The 22,971-nt window shown below is 46.9% G+C and overlaps 2 protein-coding genes across 2 annotated transcripts in view; both read right to left on the reverse strand.

Moving 5' to 3' along the window:
• COPG2 (COPI coat complex subunit gamma 2) overlaps positions 1-5,210 on the reverse strand; it is a 33,302-nt gene extending 28,092 nt beyond the window's left edge. Inside the window, exons 1-2 of the mRNA XM_054988226.1 lie at positions 5,128-5,210; positions 195-247 (exon numbers count right to left, since the gene is read on the reverse strand). Coding sequence (XP_054844201.1) covers positions 195-247; positions 5,128-5,164 — 90 coding nt within the window. The 5' untranslated portion in view covers positions 5,165-5,210. The remainder of the gene's footprint in view (positions 1-194; positions 248-5,127) is intronic.
• Positions 5,211-11,030: 5,820 nt separating this feature from the next.
• LOC129335572 (tubulin alpha-3 chain) lies at positions 11,031-22,920 on the reverse strand. Its single transcript, XM_054988227.1, has 4 exons — positions 22,851-22,920; positions 18,837-19,080; positions 17,270-17,418; positions 11,031-12,356 (listed from the first exon to the last, which is right to left on the reverse strand). Exons 1-4 carry the CDS (start codon positions 22,851-22,853, stop codon positions 11,376-11,378), a joined length of 1,377 nt encoding a protein of 458 aa, XP_054844202.1. The 5' UTR covers positions 22,854-22,920; the 3' UTR covers positions 11,031-11,375.
• Positions 22,921-22,971: the final 51 nt, after the last annotated feature.

The following is a 22,971-nucleotide window of genomic DNA, read 5'->3' on the forward strand; positions in this document are numbered from 1 at the left end:
TGGCATCCAATGCAGAGCTTTAAGGCTGGAGCCCCAGGAAAGAAGGGGCTGGCACTTGGTGGGTCTCCAGAGGCCTGTTTGGAACAAAGCTCTAGGCAGCCAGGCAGCGTGGTCCATTTCAGGCTTGTTTTCAGAAATATAAACCCTTCTCATCTCTGCTAGGGCAGGCAACGTTATGAAAGTTCCGTCTGTACCTCCTGGAGAATGGCGCTCTTTTCCAAATGCTGGAAAGGGTTGGAGCCGCTGCCTGAAAAATAAAAACACAACACTGGTCAACATCCAAGCACAAGCAGAGATGGCCCAACAGATCTTCCGGCAATACTGTCATAAACCAGGAGCTTGGAAACGGAGGAACCCGGAGAGTCTGCCCGGGGATCTCAGGTGAGGAGGCTAGTAACAGCAGACAAGCTCTCCTCCAAGGCAGCTGGGCCATCATTGAGGTTCTTCCTTCCCCACAACGTACAACACTCTGTACTGAACATTTAAAAGCATCAGTAGGTTCTCAATCACTGCCCATGGGAGCTGATTATTGACAGAAAACAGAACAGTAATAACAACAAAGTGGTAGAGTCCTGAAAAGACAGCGTGGACTGTACCACTTCAGAGTGCAAATGGGGAGGGGGGATGCCATATTTGAAGTTCCTGCAAGTAAAAATAAAGAGGTTGGCAGTAACAGAGAACAGTAAAGAATCAGAATTCTTTGGTGTAGTGGTTAAGAGCGGCAGGGCTCTAGTCTGGAGAGCTGAGTTTGATTCCCCACTCCTCCCCTTGAAGCCAGCTGGGGGACCTTGGATCAGTCACAGCTCTCTCAGAGCTCTCTCAGCACCACCCACCTCACAGGGTGTTTTGTTGTGGGGATAATAATAATACACTTTGTAAATCGCTCTGAGTGTGGCATTAAGTTGTCCTGAAGGGCAGTATATAAATCGAATGTTATCATAATTATTGTTGTTATTATTTGCTGAAAGCAAAACAGCTACCAGATCAACAGGAAAGGTTCCAGCTCAAGCAGCTCCTTCTATAACTTTGTAATTGCAGGGAACTTCTTCTCAGATATGACTCCCATAGATAAGACAGGTAGCCCCCTGCTCAGCTAGCTTTCTGCCTGCAGGAAGCTTCTTTTAAGACTATGATATTTCTGACTATTCCCCTGTTCTCCCCTCAGTTGTGGCCCCCACCTTATGGAACGACCTGCCTGATGAGGTTTGGAAGATTCCCACTTTCCTGGCTTTCCATAAACTACACAAAACTGAATTATTCTGGAGAACTTTTTCACACAGATAGGAGGAGGAAATGGTTCAAAGAGATGGACTGGTAAAGGGACAGGGGCTGTAGACTATACTATTGTATGCTGCTGTAAGTACGTTCCTAGTGATTTTGGCATTGTTTATTAAGTCATGTTCAATTGCTTATGCTCTGTTTGGGCTGTGTATCAGACTTCTGCATGTTTTCAAACCTCACAAAAACTGATGGGCACCAGGGAATACTGCAGCAGTGGAAAGATACAAGATCTCTCGTGGAGAGGGTTGCTGATCTTTAACTGTTTTATGATTAAACTGCACCGTGCTGCAAAACTTTTACTCTATAAACATAACATCACAATGTTGAAAGTACAGTGTGCTTTAAGGTCAATAAATACAGCAAGGTCAATAAATGAGCTCGTGTGCATGCATTTAATAACTAGTGGATTTGAACTCGGGTCACCTCCTCCGCACAACTTCATAACCAATAATCAAGAGCAAGACTTTTTTTTTTTTAATGTAACATTTCACAAACGTGCATGCTATCCTGACCAAGCTCTGGCAGGCTCTTGCATCCACATTAGTGGCTTATGCTGGAATTGCCCGAATTAGTCCACAATTCTTTAATAAATCAAGAGTCAACCATGAGCATCCCACTGTTTTCTGTATTTTTCCTTGGGTTTTTTTCCCCAGATCTGATTTCTTTGAGATTTTTGAAAAATGAAGCCAATGTTCAGTGCCAGACTGCTTTGTGTGTACAATGAAAATATTCTTGAGACTTCCAAGGACCACTGTATCTTTGCCATTCCTTCTCCTTTCAGCTTATTTCCTTTGACCATTTCCACACTGGTTATTTGCCCTAGGTTTGGTGCAGTTTCTTCCTGCCCCCCACAGCATCATGGTTCATGAATGTACTTCCTGGAAGTTCTTCAATTTTCCTCTGATCTTTCCCAAACCAGCTTTTCAGTGTAGTTTTGGGGAGGACCACAGCAAAGCCTGGAAGACTGCCATGTGAGTAGGAACACTGCAGCCATTTTCCTGCTCCTGTCTCCACAGCAGCTATTCCCCCTTCAACCAGGGGGCTTTTTAAAAAAGGTAACCAAACATTCTGTCTCTCTACACGAGACATCTGGTGCAGGGGGGCGCTTGGGTGCGGGGAGATGCAGTGTTAGCCAGGAGGCGTGATTTCACCTCTCTACAGAGCCCACAGAGGTCACTCCTCTGAGGGTTTGATTTAATCTTCACCTCCCCAAAGGGGAGGTGAAACTGCCAGCACCTCCCCCAGGCGAGGATGAAGTTGGCAAACCCTCTGGGCAGGCTACTGGCTCTGTCTTTTTGAACTGCCCTGGAGTGGAGAGGTGAAGTTGAGGCTCTGTCTTTTTGGACTACACTTCCTGGCTGGCGTTGCGTCTCCCTACACTTGGGTGACCTGGCGTGGGATGTCTCGTGTAGAGAGACTGTTATAACAATCTGTGTATTAGGTTATCTGAATTCCCAGCAAAAAGCAAATCTCTATTCCCTTCTGTTGTAAATATTTAAAGGAAAGGCTTATCTTTACAACAAAAGGGGTTGGACCATAGACTTCACCCACTATGTTGCCTTACGTACTCCCGGTTGTCTTAAATATGTGCTCCTATGAGCTACTTGTGCTTCACGTGGTTTAATGTCAGCCCTAGAATTGCTTATGTTCTGTTTCAACATTTCTTCAACCCTGTATTTGATTCTTACTAATGCTATGCCTTTGTAAAATTGTGTTTATTTATCCTATGGCATAATTTATGGAAATGTCCTTGAAATTGACTGTACTAATCTCACACTGTGTAATCTGCCTTGAGTCTCAGTGAGAAAGGCGGACTATAATGACATTAATAAATAAAATAAACAATAAATACTAAATTCAGAAGTACCTGCCTAATACTCTAACCACTGACCAATCAAGTCATACATAATCAATGTTAAACCATGTTCCCATTGAAATAAATTTCTCACATCCAGTTTTATAACATCATTCTACTATCTGCAAAGGATCTGAAGACCATGTCCTGCTGTGAAGCTCCTCTGCTTCCCACTCACACGCTTGTGAGAGTCCAGCTGACAATGCATACAGTAACGAAGGGTGGCCCCAAATCAAGGTAAGACTATAAAGGCAGGTCTTGTGTAAATACTTTCCTGATTTATATCTTGTTTACTTTTCTTTCAGATGCGTGTGAATCTCTCCCAAAAATGGTTATTGTGGTTTTTCCGGGCTGTATAGCTGTGGTCTTGGCTGTACCTGAGAGAACTCTGTCTTTTGGTGCTACACCTCTGAAGATGCCAGCCACAGCTGCTGGCGAAACGTCAGGAACTACAATGCCAAGACCACGGCAATACAGCCCGGAAAACCCACGACAACCATCGTTCTCCGGCCGTGAAAGCCTTCGACAATACAGCTCCCAAAAATGTCTAAGAATGGGCCATCGTTCAATGGTTACAGTATTAAGCAGATACTTCTCTGAATTTAGTGTTTACTGGCTGTATTTATTGACCATAAAGCACAGTGCACTTTCAACAGTAACTTGTGATGGTCTCACGTTTTCAAACTTCTGCAAGTTTGCATTTGTATACCTTATTGTTTTACTGAATGGCTAAGCTGTTGATCATACTGATTTACACTGTGTATTCTTCTTCTTTTTCTTCTTAGTCCGCCTTTCTCACCGAGATCCAAGAAAGATTACATAGTGCAAGTGAAAAAGAATATAGGGAGCTGCTGCAGCACAGTGGTTAAGGGGCTGGGTTGTGAATCAGCACTCTGCTAGTTCAACTCTCACCACTGCCATGAACTCTGCAGGTGGCCTTGGGTAAGCCGCTCCTCTCAGCCCCAGCTCCCTAGCAGTATTGTGGGGATAATAACAACACTGACATCGTTCACCACTTTTTGTGTGACACTAATCAGTCCAGAAGGGTGGTATATAAGCATCCTGTTGTTGTTGCTGTTGATGATGATAATAATAATACTCTTTGAGTCTCAGTGAGGAAGGTAGACTAAGTAACATAAATATGTTGAAAGGAATAGAAAGTTAAGAGAAAGCATGAAGCTGTGTGTGTGAGGCAGTCCTCTGACCCAAACAGTGAACTACCTGCTCTGCTAGGTTTCTCCCTACGGGGAGCTTCATTCAAGATTGGGTGACATTTGTGACTACTCTCCTACTGAAAGCCCCCACTTTCCTGGCTTTCCAAAAACGATGCAAAACTGAATTATTCAAGAGGGCTGAAATGCAAGGAAGGGGCCTCAAAGATACGCATCAATAAAGGGTTAGGGAGGGACCACAGACTTTACTATTATGTACTCTCTGTTGCTGTAAGTATGATCCTTCTGGGTAGTTTGTGTTGTTTACTAAGTCGGGTTTAGAATTGCTTATGCTTATGTTTCAGCATCTCTTCAACTCTGTATTGCATTTCTGCTAGTTTTGAATCATTGGACATTTGTATTTATGCCTCTTATTACACGGTTTATGAATGTCCCTGAAACTGACTGCACTGACTCCCTGGATAATCCGCCTTGAGTCTCAGTGAGAAAGGCGGACGATAAAGAGCAGAAAAACAAATATATTGTCGAAGGCTTTTCACGGCCAGGGAACGTTAGTTGCTGTATATTTTCTGGAAAATCTACAACAACAAACGAACAAACAATTCCGGGAGATCGCCAGGCCTCACCTGGAGGTTGGCACCCAACGTGGCAAAGGGCGGGCCTTTAGGTGGACCCGCCTTCGGCAGTCCTGAAGGGTTTCCGGCCCGAAAGCGCAGGGGCCTCCTCGCTCCTCCCGCCTAGCAACAAGGCCTCACCCAAGGCCCGGCGTCTTCTCCTCCCCCCGACTTCCCCTCACCGCGCCCGGCCCAACCGCCCTACCCGACTCCTCGTCCTTCTTGTCGAACTTCTTGATCATGGCGGCGTCAGCTGGGGAGTCTCGGGCCGCTCGCCTCAGCCGCCACGCTCGCGAGCCGCGCAGGAAGTCCCGCCCCTTTCTCCTCGGCCCGTCCATATCCCGCGCCTCCATTGGCTGAGAACGCCGCCTCTCCAAAGAGGGGCCGGGCGCACTCTTCCGCCTCCCTGCACGAGACTGGAACGAAAGGATGGGCGTGGCTAATGCGGCGATTTGCATGATCCACGCCCATCCTGCCTCCTGTCCCAAAAGGGGCGGGAGAAGCAAAGCGAGCGCCGTCGGCTGTTTAAAGAGACAGTCGCACCAATTCGGAGCGCCGCGTGATTCCTTTCGGCCCCAGACGATCAGACCAGACCCGCCTGCTGCATTTTTTACGTTTCTTGTTTCGCTTTCAAACGTGCAATGCAAGGACTGCATGTCCAGGAGCGAGGAGGAAGGTCCGCACTAGGGGTTGCTGAAGCTCAAAAGCTACGCAATGCCATTTTTCAAGGACCAACCAGGATAACACGAAACTCTGCAAGCTTCGCAGTCCCCTAGAACCCTTTCATCGGGCTGAACGCTGAGAAAATATATATAGTTGGTCCAAAACAAAAATTATTAACTGTCTTGTTTGGGGAAATTGTAGTGGACCAATGTGGCAAACTCTATCTTATCTTTATGGCATCTCTTCTATCGTGAAACTCAGTATCTTGCATACAGCATATATTTTAAAATATCAAATAGATCAAATCAAGCCTGAATTCTCCCAAAAAGCTAAAATGACAAAACTGAGGGTATCACACTTTGGTCACGTCATGAGAAGATTATCTGGAAAAGTCAATAATGCTAGGAAAAGAGAGGCATTAGGAAAAGAGGAAGACCTAAAATGAGATGGCTGGACTCAATAAAAGCCACGTCCTCTAGTTTGCAGGATCTGAGCAAGGCTTGTTAATGATAGGTCATTTTGGAGCTCTTTCATTCATAGGGTTGCCATAGGTCAGAGGCAACTTGACAGCACATAACACACACATTTTTAAAAAATCATTGCAGATGGTACATGAAAAGTCAGCTTTCTCAGAGGCTTAGGGTGAGCAGCATGCCAGGCTCAGTGATGCTCCTGCAGCTTTTTACCTGTGCCGTTACCTTACCACTGTAAAGCTTGTTCAGCCACTGGTGGGGGAGGGAAAAATGCACACAACAGCAGATGCAGCTGGGAGATCTGTTGCACAAGAGCTATAAAGCAGGAACTAGATCTCTACGGGAAGAGAACTTTGAATTTCGACAACAGATCTGAAGAGGCAGTTGAGCAGTTTTCCTTAGGGTGGAAAAAATTGATTGCAACCAGTTCTTTGCCAGGATGGAGCTCAGAGCATGCTGCTTCTCATGAGAGTGTTGGACTAGGATTTGGGAGACCCAGGTTCGAATATGCACTCTGCCATGGAAGCTTAGGCCAGTCACACACTCTCAGCCTAACCTACCTCACAGGGTTGTTGTGGGGATAGGATGTAGGAAAGGAGAAGAATGTAAGTCGCTTTAGGTCCCAACTGGTGAAGAAGGCAGGATTTAAATTATTTTTTAAACATTTAAAAGAAAATAAATAGATCAGGCAGCCAGTTGTTACTCTTTGGGAGTAGTACCACTTGGACTGGCCATTATATATGCACACATTCCCCAACTGTTCCTTCCCAGTCTGCAGTTGGCCTCTATTTCTCACAATACCATGATCTAATTGACCTGAAAACAGTTTTCTCTGCATGATAAAGAGATACACCAAGGAAGGGTTAATTTTTTAAAACACTCCCATGGTGCCTTTCTACCCAAATAGGATCCCCAAGGCAATGAAGAATCTTTCAACAGGTTTATAAATGATCTGATATCACGAGTAAAGAGGCCGAGATGATAAATTATTATTCAGATTGGATGTATGCCATTAAAGGTATTTGAATTGAATTGAATTGAATTCAGACTGGATTTTTCTCATCCTACAGATGCTGATTTTCTGCACAATGCCCCCATGCTCTATCAAGGTAATTACAACATATATTATAGCTAGCTTCCTGACACTTTTATTTGCAATACGCCTCCCACCCTCTGCCTAGATTATAAAGACTACCACCTTTTCCCACTCCTTGGTACCTGATGAAGGGAGCTCTGACTCTCAAAAGCTTATATCCTGGAAATCTACTTGGTCTGTACGGGGCTACTGGACCTGAAAATTATTATTCAGTTATTCAAGACGAAGAAAACGGAAGAACTTCAAGAGGATTTCTCTAAATGGGGTGAGTGGGCAACAGCCTGGTAAATGAGGTTCAATGCAAAATGATGCAAGTTGGGGGAAATGGGTGGAAATCCTGACTTAAGTAGATGGTCTGAATTGGCAATGATTGATCCAGGAAAGAGAGCTTTTGCCAGGACAGGGACCTTTAAACTATCAACTGGCAGGCGGCAGGGGGGAATCCCCCCCTGCCAGCTGATAGTTTAAAGGGATCTTTAAAGGGCCAGGTAAATGGGTTTGAGGGGAAGGGGGGCTAAGTGGGGGGGTTGGGGGGGTTCTGGCCCCCACAAACAACAAAGATGTCCAGGAAAAGTTCATGTTTGTCAGTGTTCGTTGTTCGTGGATGGCACTGAACGATGAACAGGGTGTTCGGGTTTTTTTCCCCATTCCTGCCCATGTCTACTCTAGACAGACGAGAATATAGTTCTTCATGCAACACAACTGTTGTAGCATAGCAGTTAAGTGGTTCATTTACAAATGAGCAGTCGATTGGTTCGGATCCCACTGCTGCCAGGAACTCAGCAGGTGGCCTTGGGTAAGCCTTTCCTGTCAGCCCCAGCTTCCCAGCTGGACTGTGGGGATAATGGTAACACTGATTTTACTCACTGCGTTGAGTGGACACTAATCTGTCTATAAGAGCAGTATATAAGCACACTATTATTATTAGGAGTTGCTGTAGCATAGTGGTTAAGTGGTTAGGTTGCCAATCAGCCCTCTGCCGGTTCGAATTCCACTCCTGCCATGAGCTCAGCAGGTAGCCTTGGGTAAGCTAGTCCTCTCAGTCCCAGCTTCCCAGCTGGATGGGGGGGGGGTAAAAATAACATTAACTTTGTCCAACACTCTGAACCATTAACCTGTCTAAAAGGGCAGACTGACTTTGGGGTCAGGAAGCAATTTTCCCCAGGCCAGTTTGGCTAGGGATCCTGATGGAGTTTTTCCATCTTCTGGGCATGGAGCAGGGGGTCACTGGAGATGTAGGCGGGGAGGTAGTTGTGAATTTCCTGTATTGTGCAAGGGGTTGGACTAGATGACCTAGAGGTCCCTTTCAACCCTATGATTCTATATAACTGTAGTTATTATTATTACAGTTTAGGGAATTTCTGCCACAGTTTTGTGTGTATGTAAAGTGCCATCAGTTCACAGCTGACTTATGGTGACCCCCTAGAATGTTCAAGGCAAGAAGCAGATGGTTTGCCATTGCCTGCTTCTGCATTAGCAACCCTGGGCTTGCTTGGAGGTCTCCCACCCTACTAACCAGAACTCATCCCGCTCAGCTTCCAAGAGCTGAAGAGATCAGGCTAGCCTGGGCCCTCCAGGTCAAGGATTAGACGGTTCTAAACAAAGGAACCAGCCAAATTAAAGGAGCCTCTACTGGAAGAGGCAGTATACCAGTTGCTGGGAAGGGGCGGGGTGCACGGCTGCCTTCATATCCCTGCCTGGGCACTGTGAGAAACAGGATGCCCGACTAGGTGGGCTTTTGGTCTGACACAGCAGGGCTCTTCCTGTGTTCAGATGAACTTCTGGCACAGTATATGCAGAACAATGCTACGTGCACAAACAGGCTTAGAAGAAGCTGTTTCGATTCCCTTGTTTCGAAGGGAATGGAATGTCGAGGTCCTGATGCAGTTATGCCCAAGGGGTATGGGGCACTGCTGTGTGTCATGGGCCAGTCTGGGCTCACTGAGAGTGAGGAGTGAGGACTCCTCAGAAGGAGAGGAGCCTCGTGTAGCCAGTCCTGACTCCTCAGGAGAAGAGGAGCTCTGTGTAGCCAGCCCTGACTCAGCAGAAGAGGAGCTCTGTGTAGCCAGCCCTGACTCAGCAGAAGCTGGCGATCAGGAAGAACAGCTGCTGGCTAATCAGAGTCCACAGCCAGCAGCTGAGCCAGCTCCAACACCACCAGTGAAGCCCAGCCACCAGTTGCCCAAAGTCCTTAGTCAGCAGCTGAGTCAGAGGCACCAATGCCCTCCGGCGCCAACACCCCTGGTGAAGCACAGCCAAGGATGCCAAAACCTCCAGCCTCGCCCAGAGAGCACCGCAGACAAAAGCAGCGTGTGGAGCTGCAGGAAAGGCGGCAAAGTGCAAGCCTCCTGGCCAGACGCCAGCTGCTTGTTGAGAGCAATGAGGAGTGAGCACAGAACAGCTCCCAAGCAGCTGGCTGCAAGCCCAGCCTGTCTATAAAACCCAGCCCCAGAAGACCAGGAGGCGGGGAAGCAACACGTCAGAATCCTGCTCTGACCGCGACTGCTGTGCTGAACCATGCCTTGTTCTTGCCTTGCCGTGTGACCTCTGGACTGCGCCTTGACCTTGTTTCTGGATCGTCCTTGCTCTGATTGGTAACTGACCTACGGACCTCTGGACTTGGTTCTCGGATTCTGGACTTTGAACTCGGTACTCACTCCTGACTTTGGACCTGTGCTCTGACCTCAGACTGAACTTGGACAACTCTGCTTGGGCCATCCTAGCCCATAACACTCTGCCTCTTGTGACAAAGCAGCTATCAAACTAAGGAGGAGCAAGAGCTGAAGTTACACACTGTTCCACGGCCCAGTGGTAGAGCATGGGCTTTGCATACTGAAGGAACCAGGTTCAATCCCTGCCAGTTAAATGTCTGTATAATTCTTCCTCTTTAAGGGAGAATTGGCATAAAATGTTCTGTAGATGGTATATTACTCCTAAGGACCAGGGCTTTTTTTCTGGGGGAACGTGGGGGAACGGAGTTCCGGAACCTCTTCAAATGGTCACATGGCTGGTGGCCCCGCTCCCTGATCTCCAGACAGAGGGGAGTTTAGATCGCCCTCCGCGCCGCTGAGCGGCGCGGAGGGCAATCTAAACCCCCCTCTGTCTGGAGATCAGGGGGCGGGGCCACCAGCCATGTGACCATTTTCTCCGAGGGCAACCCACTGAGTTCCACCACCTCTTTTCCCAGAAAAAAAGCCCTGCTAAGGACATTGCAAAAACTAGTAAGGATGACAGTGGAAAGTGCTGGAAATGTCAGGATACGGATGCAGTTTTCTTTCACGTGTAGTGGACATACAAGAAAGTCAGGAAATACTGGATAGAAATACACGAAGAAATGCAAAAGATAGTAAAGGTTCACTCTGTGCTGAACCCTAAAAGTATGTTATTAAATATCTTACCAAGTAATATTTTAAAAATACATCGTGAACTATTTAAATATTTGGTGACAGCAGTAAGAGCAAAATGGAAGGCCGAATGCTGTCCAGTTTTGACAGAATGGAAGAATAAGCTATACGAATATGCCTCAACGGCAAAATTAAAATCTTAGACTTTCAGGAAAAATGGAAAGCTTTTTTGATTATGTAGCTGAAAACTAAAAACAAGAACAACTATTAGTAAAATAAATTATTTATGAAATTTGTAATTTAAAATGTTGACTATAAATGTATCTTAACATAAGTATCATTGTATCTCATAGACAGTATCTTAAAAATTTAATGAAGGGGACAGTGGGATAAAATACTTTGTGTTTTATATATCACTTATCTCTAATTTGTACAATTATGTTATATAATCCCTTTTTTTCCTGTATCTCATTTTGCTGTTATTCTGTTTTTCAAAATAAGAATGTTATAGTTAAATGTCTATAATTCTTGAGTCAAATACCTTTTATTGAAATACAAAGAGGTATATCATCACATCCTCCAATAACACGTAAGGAAAAAGGCAATTTCTTTGGCCAAGCAGTGCTGAGAAGTATTACACAACACCCAAGTGCATCGTCCTGCACCTTCCCCTCTCCCATCACCCTCACAATTCACACTCAAGAGTTACATTGTGTAGTTCTAAGAACAGTAAGCAAAAAGGCTATAGCAAGTGCATTCTAAAAAAAGTACAATGTGTTAAAGTTAAAAAAACAGTTATGTTAAACGTCAAACAGAATTGCATGGTTAGTCTCCTCGTAAGTCTGCTTACATGCGTATCTGGAACACTCTCAAGGTCTTAATATTCTTCCTCGCCATCCTCCTCCTCCCCGTCAGCAGAATCCCTCCCGACTTCTTCATAATCCTTCTCCAGAGCGGCCATATCTTCCCGAGCTTCAGAGAACTCCCCTTCCTCCATGCCCTCCCCAACATACCAGTGCACAAAGGCCCGCTTGGCATACATCAGGTCAAACTTGTGATCCAGGCGGGCCCAAGCCTCCGCAATGGCCGTCGTGTTGCTCAGCATGCAGACGGCTCGCTGCACCTTTGCTAGGTCTCCGCCGGGCACCACCGTGGGGGGCTGGTAGTTGATGCCCACCTTGAAGCCCGTCGGGCACCAGTCCACAAACTGGATGGACCTCCTGGTTTTAATGGCCGCTATAGCGGCATTGACGTCTTTGGGCACCACGTCGCCTCGGTAGAGCAAGCAGCAAGCCATGTACTTGCCTCGGCGAGGGTCGCATTTCACCATCTGGTTGGAGAACTCGAAGCAGGCGTTGGTGATTTCCGGCACCGAGAGCTGCTCGTGGTAGGCCTTTTCAGCGGAGATGATGGGGGCGTAAGTGGTCAGCGGGAAGTGGATCCTGGGATAGGGCACCAAGTTGGTCTGGAATTCTATCAGGTCAACATTCAAGGCACCATTAAACCTCAGGGAGGCTGTCACAGAGGACACGATCTGCCCGATCAACCTGTTGAGGTTGGTGTAGGTTGGGCGCTCAATGTCAAGGTTCCGGTTGCAGATGTCGTAGATGGCCTCATTGTCCACCATGAAGGAGCAGTCCGAGTGCTCCAGCGTGGTGTGGGTGGTCAGGATGGAGTTGTAGGGTTCCACCACTGCAGTGGAGACCTGTGGAGCTGGGTAGACTGAGAACTCCAGTTTCGACTTTTTGCTGTACTCTACAGAGAGCCGCTCCATCAGAAGAGAAGTGAAACCTGAACCCGTGCCTCCACCAAAGCTATGGAAGACCAAGAAACCTTGGAGGCCACTGCACTGATCAGCCTACATGGGCAAGAGAAACTTGGTTATTGGCATCACCCACTTTAATCTACCCATGACACTTTTTTATTCTGCCCGTCTTTTAAATAACTTAGGGGGTAGCACACACACTGACCATCTCCTTTTTATCTATACCACAACCTTGTGAGGTAGGCTAGGCTGAGAGAGAACAGCCAACCCATGGTCATCCACCAAGCTTCATGGTACAGTGAGGATTCACATCCAGATCTCCTGGGTACTAGTTGCCACTAGGGGTGCGTGCTCCGATTCGGGTTTTTAACCCAAATCAGGCCCAATTACAACTGATACAGTATTTCCGAATTGGCCCCAGCATTGCTGAGCCAATTCGGAAATACCGAAGCAAAGCTTTCCGAAAGCTTTGAAGCATTTCAGAAAGCTTCAGGTAGAGCAGCAGCAGCCGCCACAGCACTTTTCTTGCTGTTTACAAACAGCAACAAAAGTGCTGTGGCGGCGGCTGCTCTACCGAAGCTTCCTGAAGTGGCTTAAATATGAAAATCCTGAAGTGGAAAACCCCAATCTTTTTGGGGTGCATACCCCTAGTTGCCACTACCCACTATGACAGGCATGCCGACAGTTGTGCTAATGGGTAAGAACTGCAAGATACCAGTCTGTACACTGAAGGTATTTGTGGGAATCAAATGCACAGAACAAATCAACAGAACAAAAATGCTACCTTTTATTGAAAGTAATAATTGGATCCAAGTTACGTTAGCCATATATATATATATATATATATTGCTTCATCTCCTTTCAACCAGGGCTCATTTTGAGGGGGAACGTGCAGGAACGCAGTTCTGGCAGTTCCCCAAAGAGGTCACATGTCAGGTGGCCCTGCCCACCTGCCTCTCGGCCATTTTGGGCCCATTTCAGTCTGGATTGGGGCCAAAATGGCCCAGATCAGGCCTCTGACGAGTAGTGGATCACTCTCCCACTCAGCAGCGGCCTGATCCGGACCATTTTAGGCCCCTTTTGGTCCATTTTCAACCCCTTTTTGCCATTTTAGGCCCAATTTTGGCCCTGAATGGCCAGGATTGGGTACAAAGCCAGGATAGGTGATGCCAGGGGGTGTGACATATGCAAATGACACACTTCTGCCGATGGCAAGGGGTGTGGCATATGCTAATGAGTTATGCTAATGAGTTCCTCCAGCTCTTTTCTATGAAATGACCCCTGCTTTCAGCCATTCTCATTTCTGAAATCATTAGCTTCGTCTTCTAAACTTTTGTTTGGAGGCACAGGAACATACTGTGAACCCTGATCTCCACCCATTCCCTCTTCTACTTCCTGGTTTGCTAACCATGGTTTGCTCCAACATTCAAAACCTGAGCACAATATGTTTTGCAAACCCCTTTCAGACCCCTGATTTCAGATCATATTTGGGGACTAGGTGATAACCAAAGTTTGCATAATTTGGGACATCATGCCAACGGTGGACAGAGAAAAACCAGGAAGTAGAGGAGAGTTTCCCACAGGTGAGATGGCAGCAATGTTCAGCACATTCCCTAACCCTATTTGTCAACAAGTGTCAGCCCACTTTACAATGGTCCAGGTGCATTTGATCTTGCAGGAAACCTGAGAAACACTGCTGGGGAAACAAATCCAGAGGGGTAGCCATGTTAGCCTGCAGCAGCCAAAGCCAGATAAGTGTTGTGGCACCTTAATGATTGACAAATGCATTATGGCATAAACTCTCATGCAGCGAAGCCCCTGTGCATTTTGGTCCATACGTCTTTATGCCATAATAGGTCTCTTTAAAATGCCTTGCTTTGCTCTAGCAGTGTTTCAAACATCCATTTGTTAAGGCACAAAGAAAACCCGGTGGCGCCCATCATTCATATACCCAGAGGGTTGTTAACCTGAAAAGAACGCACCTCTGGCATGCCTCCCAGCTAGGAGGAGGTGAACCCAGAGCAGTGACTCACTGAGAGATTCAGCAGGCAGTCTCCTCTGCAAACCAGTACTTTGAGCTTAGGTTTCCACATAACACATTGATCTGTAGATTATCCCTATAGTTGGTGTTTCCTGGCTGAAATCTTTGTTCCTCTGCATGGCTGATAGCCCAGGTCTTCCCAGCGAGGCCACGCGTCATAGTACAATTACATAGTTCCTTTTGAAGCCTCCCTGTTCAAAAACATTTTTACCAGGCGAATGTCAGCCTGGCACAGTCACCAACTGGCCCTTCCTCCTCACGCCCAGCCAGCAAAGATTTATTCTGCAGCTCGGCTGCAGTTGGTGACCGTCACAAATTAGCTTGGAGGAATTCTAGATGGTCTTATGAATGTAGGCTTACCCGGGCGGGGGATCGTCTGCTCTCACCGCCTCCCCCCCGCCCCCACTTACCTGGCCAGTGGGAGGCAACCCCTGGCTGTGTGGCTCACCCCTGCGCCCTGCAGTGGCGCCCCCCCGCGCCCCCAACAGGCCTCTTTCGGGCCAAATCAGGCCCCGCGGGGGAGCGATTCAGCCCTTTGGCGAGCACGGGAGTGCGCTTGGGCCGCCCTTTTACTTGTGTGATGATGTCACTTCCTGGAAGTGACATCATCACGCCAGCCAGGGGTCGTTAGATTCAGGGATCTGGCTTTTGATGGGGCGCCACTTGTGCCCATACCAGCAGTCAGGGGCCTTGGAGTGATGCTGGTTGCCTCTCTTTCCACGTAGTCCCAGGTCATGGCAGTTGCCCAGTCTGCCTTTTCCCATCTCCAGCAGGTTAGGAAGCTTTCCCCCTACCTTTCGACGCACGACCTAACGACAGTGATCCATGCAACGGTCACCTCCAGGTTGGACTACTGTAACTCGCTCTCACCTGGGCTTCCTTTGGGTCTGACCCAGAAATTGCGGCGGGTCCAGAATGCTACTGCATGTGTCCTAACTGGGACTCCATATAGGGCACACATTACTCCCATCTTGCAGCAGCTATACTGGCTCCCCATGGAATTCCAAATGGGTCATTTGGAATGACTTATTTGGACCTATTTCGACCTGCATGATGAGTACGCGCTGGCAGCAGCATGGGGCAACTGAGCGGGCGGCCTCCCCACCCTCCTGCTCAGTTGCCTGATGCTGCCACCAGCTGCCGGGCGCAGCAGCTGAGGGCCAGACGCAGCTGTCGGCATGGCAGGTGGCCGGGGCGGCACATGGGGCAATTGAGAAGGAGGGTCGGGAAGCCGTGCACGCACCACCCCGGCTGCCTGCTGCGCCGATGGGGTGGCTGGCTCACAGCTGCTGGCCAGGGAGCGCACGGAATTGTGGGTGCACTCCCGGGAGTGGTGTGCCCTGCGTGATGACATCACACACAGTGACGTCATTGCGCAGTCCGGGTGTGCGCGCACAAGGTCTTCTCTGCATGAGAGTTTATGCCATAGTGGTCACAGGGGTGGCAACAGCTCCAGAGCCACCCCGAGGTGCCAGCGAGCCTCGCTATGGCCCTGGACTGGCCTCGACTAGAGCCAGGGCTTTCTCAGTCCTGGCTTCCACCTGCTGAAACTCTCTCTGTCGACACGCGGGCCTGCCAAGAACATCAATCTTTTTAGCAGGCCTGTAAGACGAAGATGTTCCGCCAGGCATAGGGTTGAGGCCATTTCTATGCTATCTGTTGAGCCTCCCTTCCAGTCTCCTGTTGGAATGTTGTCCCCCCCCCCCCAGCCATTCCCTTCCCTCCAGCCTGTGTAGGCGAAGGGACTATGGCGTTAATGAAGAATGTTATTTTGGGGGTTGAAATCTGTATTTTATGATTCTATATTTTTAGCTGGATTTTAACTTGTATCTTGTTTTTGATGTAACCCACCCTCAGCCCACTTGTGGGGAGGGCGGGATAAAAATCAAATCAAATAATAATAATAATGTAAAACTGCCGACAAAATGTGTATAAGCAAATTGCTTGGGAGGACAACATGTTTAACATCTGAAATTGAGTCCATTTTTGTAGCTGTGTTCCTTATTCTTTTATATTGCTGTATTCTATATATATAGAGAGAGAGACAAGATATATATATATCTTGTCTCTCTCTCTATATATATAGAATACAGCAATATAAAAGAATAAGGATATTATATATAGATATAGATATATAAAAACACAAGTGTCCTGACTGACTCATCTACTCCCAGCCCAAACCCCTAGACCTAGAAACATGAAATTTGGGGAGAACATTCCTTTCATGATGGAAACACCCACTAAGAAGGGATTTTAAGAAATTCACCCCCTAAGGGGGTAAAAAGGGGTAAAATGTATTTTCCCAAAGGGATACAGCTTCCCTGTGTGGCTAGCAGGCTGCTGCTGCTTGCGCCCCCGTCCACTGCCAGCTCGGCCACTCTTCCCTGATTGGGCCAGCCTTTCAAGGTCATTTGCATATGAGGGCTGATTGGGGCTCACAACATTCCACACCTCATCCCCGCCCCCTGCCCCCAAGACAGTTGGAACACAAAGGTCATTTGCATATGCGGCCTGATTGGTCCTCATCCCCCACATTCTAAACAGTATGCAGTTGCTACTGGGAGTCATTGAATGTGTCCTAAGGTAAAATGCACCTCCCACTTAAATACCGTAGCAGAGCATGGGTATCAAGCTAGTCCTTCTATATAAGATAACTTGCAAAAGCCCAGGAAATGGTCATTGCCCCAGAATTCTAATTTGGCGTTGTTTGCCAGCTTTTCTAATAAATTAAATTAAATTTTCTGTTCACTTGTGTTATAGGACTTGTAGGTACTGTTATATTGCATGTATTAAATGGTCTTTTAGTGTACTGTTCTCATGGTTTTTTTAACCCAGCTTTATTCACTGTTGGTTGCATGCTTTCTACTGTTCTTATTGCACTGTTTTAAATTACGTAATCAGCAAGAAAGACTATAAGCAAAGTAAAGAAAATTTAGTCTCAGAAGAAAAAGGAATTGCCACTTGCCATTTTGCGAATCCTGCCTAGGACGGTATCAATGATTTCCTTCCCGATGGTGTAATGACCCCGGGCATAATTGTTGGCAGCATCTTCTTTGCCACTGATGAGTTGCTCAGGGTGAAAGAGGGAGTGATAGGAACCAGTGCGGATCTCATCTGTAGGGATAGAAGAGGAACATCTGAACAGCCAGGGAACCTTTCGTTCTCCCAGAATTTTGTTTTTATTCATTAGCTTCAGATCTTTGGGGAGCCACTTTCTGGCTCAGAGGTGCCTGTGAAGTAGCTTGCCATAGCCTAGGAAACAAATTTGGTATAATACACATCTAAAAATGTAAAACTGCTTTGCCATTGAATGCCTACACAACAATCCAAATAAGGCATTTAGCCTGTATCCCTATGACGGTTGAATATTCACCTGCGCACTCTCTCTCTTTCCAGGATGTGATGTGTGCAAGTACAGCTCAGAGAAGAAATGGCATTCAGATTCTATTCCCAAAGGCACGTAAAAAGCAAGAATGTTAAGGTGCTTCCTATTTTATAAGATATATATATATAAAAAAATCTTTGCCCTGCCTCTTCACTGCTGGCCTTCAAAAGAGTTTTAAAAACAAGTTGTACAAATACAACAGTAACCAACCAGAAAACAACCAACAGCACAGACCCATTAAGGGATCAGAGTTATTAAAGAACAGCATTGACAAAGTCCAACCTGTAGGTTTACATCCTGCTTGACTTTTTGGGAAAATAAGGAGAGCCCAGAGATGCTGCTAAACCTGAGCCAGAGATGCCGCTAAACCTGAGCTAGAGGTGCTGCTAAACCTGAGCTGCTAGATAGTTTGCATGCAGAAATGGGAAAGCAGCCCCTGATGCGTTTGTGCTGATGCAGCTTTGAGAGGCACAGAGTCTTGCCAGGAGGCAATCCTAGTAGAAGAGCCCCCACCTCACTGCCACATGCAGCACCACTATTTATTTTATTTATTTATTTAATTACATTTTTAGACTGCCCTCCCCGTCAGACGGGCTCAGGGCGGTTTGACAACAAATTAAAAACAGTAAAAACATTATAAAAACATTTTGGGAGGTCTCTGGGCACTGTAGCCAATGTTTGCCATTGGCTACTATGCAATGGGTTGAAATGAAATCCTGCCCTCAAGTCATAGTTGGCTTATGGCAACCTCTGGTGGGGTTTTCATGGCAAGAGACTAACAGAGGTGGTTTGCCATTGGCTACCTCTGCAACCCTGGTCTTTGTCGGAGGCCTCCCATCCAATTACTAACCAAGGCTGCCCCTGCTTAGCTTCTGAGATCTGACAAGATAGCCCTAACTTGGGCTATCCAGGTTAGGGTATGCAATGGGTTGACAGCCTCCAAATGGTGCCCAGAGACCTCCCAGAATTACAACTGATTTCCAGACTACAGAGATCCATTACCCTGGAGAAAACGGCTGCTTCAGAGGGTGGACTCTGGGGCATGACATCGCTGCTGAGGCCCCTCACCAAACCCCACCCTCCCAGGCTCCACCCCCAAATCTCCAGGAATTTCCCAACCTCCCCCTCTCTCAGCAAGTTACGTTACCGATAACTGTTGGCTCCAGGTCGATGAACACTGCCCTGGGCACATGCTTCCCTGATGCCGTCTCACAGAAGAACGTCTCAAATGAGGAATCCACTTGCTCGGCCTCGGGTAGGATTTTTTGAGAGGCTTGGTTGCCTGGGATGGTGCCATCTGACTGGATGCCATGCTCCAGGCAATACAGCTCCCAGCATGCATTGCCCATCTGGACTCCGGCTTGGCCAATGTGGATTGACAAACACTCCCTCTGGGGAAAAAGGACAAGAAGTCTGGAGATTTCAGGAAACTAGACAAACAAGCCTACTGGCTTTCGAGGCCAAGGCTATTAGCAACAGGCTATTTAAAAATGTTTGACACTTATGCTTCTCCCAGTAGGTATGTGTGTGTGTTATGTGCCGTCAAGTCGCCTCCGACCTATGGCAACCCTATATGAAGGAAAGACCTCCAAAGTTTCATAGCATTAACAGACTTGCTCAGATCCTGCAAACTGGAGGACGTGGCTTCTTTGATTGAGTCAACCATCTTGTTTTGGGTCTTCGTCTTTTCCTGGTGCCTTCTACTTTTCGTAGCATTATTGACTTTTCCAGATTATTATTATTATTATTATTATTGTCATTTATAGTATGCCTTTCTCACTGAGACTCAAGGCGGATTACACAGTATGTGCTTAGTACAATCAGCATCAAGTACATTTCCATAAACAGTGCCATAGGGTAAATAGATACAAGTTTAAAAGACATAGTATTAGCAAGAATCCAATACAGAGCAGAAAAAATACTGAAGCAGAACATAATCAATTCTAGGACTAACATTAGACAACATGGAGCACTGGTGGTACATAGGAGTACATATTTAAAGCAGCAGATAATATGCAAGGCACTATAGCGATGAAGTCCCTAACTCATTAGCGAAGCATCTTCCCTACAATACAGACCTCCTATTTGAGTAAAAAGCCTTTTTGAATAGTTCAGTTTTGCATCGTTTATGAAAAGCCAGGAGAGTGGGGGCTCTTCTGACTTCCTCAGGCAGGTTATTCCACAGGATAGGGGCCACCACAGAGAAAGCCCGTGTACGGGCTGCTGCTGACTTCACCTGTGTGCAGCCTGGCCCCTGTGGGAGACCCTGTTCAGATGAGCGAAGCTGCCATGGAGGAACACAGGGAGGGACGCGGTCACATAGGTATGCTGGACCAAAGCCATGAAGAGCTTTGTGTGTAATAACTAATACCTTGAACTGAGCACGGTAAATGATGAGTCGCCAATGGAGTGACTGTAGGATGGGAGTGATGTTCAAGCTCCTGCTCGCTCCTGATAACAGTCGAGCTGCAGCATTTTGCACTAATTGGAGCCTCCTAGTTAACTTAGATGGGAGACCTATGTATAGAGCATTACAGTAGTCAAGCCTTGATGTTACCATAGCAGGGATCCAAGTGGCCAGGTCAGCCGTGTCAAGATAAGGAGCCGTCTTCCAGGCTAGAGTGAGGTTGTAGACAGCATTTTTTGCCGCTACCTTAACTTGTTTTTCTAGTAATAACGCTGGATCCAGTATAACCCCTATGCACTTAACGGAGTCTGCAAGGGTCAGATGAACTCCATCGAAGTGGGGAGTACAATGTCTTTCAAGATCTCTGCTTTCCCAACAAGCATCCCTTTGGTCTTGTCTGGGTTCAATTTCAATTTGTTGTCTTGTCTTCTTATAAAGTGACCAAAGTACGGTAGCCTCAGTTTTGTCATTTTAGCTTCTGGGGGGAATTCAGGCTTGATTTGATCGAGCACCCACTTATTTGTCTTTTTGGCCATCCAAGGTATCCTCCAGCACCACATTTCAAATGAATCAATTTCATTCCTGTCAGCTTTCTTCACTGTCCAGCTTTCACATCCATGCATAGCAATGGGGAATACTATAGTTTGGATTATCTTGATCTCGGTCCCCAGAGAGACGTCTTTAAGGATCTTTTCAAGCTCCCTCACCGCTGCTCTTCCAAGTCTCAAATCTCCCTGTTTGTTGACGATTGAGCCAAGGAATAGAAAACCTTGGACAATTTCAATTTCTCTAACTCATAGATCCTTTTCTAGGGTTGCCAGCCTCCAGGTGGGGCCTAAGAGCTCTTTAAACTGCAACTGATCCCCATAAGACAGAGATCAGTTCCCCTGGAGAATATGGCAGCTTTGGAGGGTGGACTCTGTGGCATTATACCCTGCTGAGGTCCCTCCCCAAACCCTGCCCTGCCCAGGAATTTCCCAACCCAGAGTTGGCAACCCTACCTTCCAGGGGCTGCTTTGATATTTTTTATTAACTCCAGCGTGATTTAAGTTAAGCCCGCCCTCCTAATGTGGGAGGGGGCCGCTGCGTTGTCATAAGACCTTGACTTGGAGCCCAGATCTGGCCCCAAGAGACAGACCCCATCAGCAACAGGCATAAACACCTTAAATTGCCTGACATATTTGAGATTCCTCAACTCTGACATGTGCTTTTGGAAAACGGCTCTTTCACTTTGCCCCTAGTTGGAAGGCCTTTTGGCTTCTTAAGCTTCGGATTTCTCTGCGTCTTCCAATTGTGAATTTGAGCTTAAGAGGTGAAGAGCCAGGGCTGGGTCAGGAGGACGTGGGCCTAGCCACTCCAGCTGGCTCCCTGACCACAGAGATATTCCTGGACAAGCCAGCAGGATGAGCCACCCCCTGTAGCATCTGCCTCTTGGATCTGGTGGCCGGCCACCACGCCTCCTCCTCTGCAGCATGCCATGCCATTCACAAGGCCGTGGCTCTCCATTTGCTGGAGTCACTGCGAGGACATTCCTTCCCTGGGAGCAAAGAAAGCTGCTCATTGACTCCCTGTTCTCTTTCAACAGTTTGCCAAATGGCACCACCTGCTACCCACAAGCACCGCGTGGTATTTGTTAAAAAACAAAGCTTGGGGTAAAAACGGGAAGGCCAACCCAGAGTGGCAAGAGGCAAACCGCCTCCTCGCACGTGGAGTTTTCCAAGCGCAGGGAAAAAAATGTGCTGTATGACCATAGAGAGTCATTTCATCGTTTGCTGGAGGACGGTCAAAACACCCTTTGGCTGCTTTTCATATTTAAACTTCCATGCAAACATCCAACTGTCGGTCTTGACAACCCAGAACAATGGGGCTTTGAATCCCAAATTTTGCTTGGGAAGAACCGAAGTCACTGTTTTCAAACCTGGTCTGAGCTACACTACTACCAGAGCAGCCCCATCAACTTGCCTGAAGAACCCAACAACAACATACCTGCGTCAGGATAAGACTTGCTGTATTTGGGATATTTTCTTTTCTTTTTTTCTTCCCCCCCTTATCCACCAGCATTTGACTTAATTAAATCTCTCAACATAACTGCAAGGTTTATAGACATCTGGAGAGTTTCCCAGAATTTACAGTTAAGCAACTTGCAGCTTGTCAAAAATCTTAAACATTTGCATGCAGAAAAAAAAAAATTTAAAAAGGGGAACAAACACGGTTCTGTTCTTTTAGAATATCAACTCTTGGAATTACTGTAGACAAAGGCAATATGGCAGTTTCCTCTTCTACAAAGGAAGAGAAAGGGAGAGAAGGTCCGCAGAAACAGATTGCCTTCCCACCTAACAACTTTCATAACTGAAGTGTGAACTAATGCAGGCTAAAGGGCAGAAGAGAGAAAGAGATCTGGACTTTAAACTTCAAACTATTACACTTTTCATCTCTAGAGTCATGGAGAAGAGAACGGGGGAAGTCTCAGCTGTCAGAAACCAGACCCATAACTTTGCAAGCAAATCAGCTCCCTCACTGAAGAAGGGAACAAGGGAGGGGGAGAGAAAGACCCTCAAACTGCTTTTTTAGCTACAGTCTACTTTTTACCTTATAAGGAGCAAAGACCAACCCAAAGACTACACACTCCTCGACAACTTTTGCAAAGAAAGTTAGCTCAAAATGACTAAAAACATCCCCTCAAGCACCCGATTTCAACAGCAACTGTGGGACACAAATGCTCGATAAGAGAGTCTGGACAATGCGTCCGCTTACCATTCTGAGTCTCTTGCCTTTCTGAGATTCCAGTAAAACAGCTGCTTTGGCTGCTCCCAGCAGATTTATAACCCAGAAAGAACTGACTCCACCTGAAGACGAAGTACTGGGCTCATTTAAA

Source organism: Eublepharis macularius, chromosome 9 (genome assembly GCF_028583425.1).
Source record: "Eublepharis macularius isolate TG4126 chromosome 9, MPM_Emac_v1.0, whole genome shotgun sequence".
Lineage (NCBI taxonomy): Eukaryota > Metazoa > Chordata > Lepidosauria > Squamata > Eublepharidae > Eublepharis > Eublepharis macularius.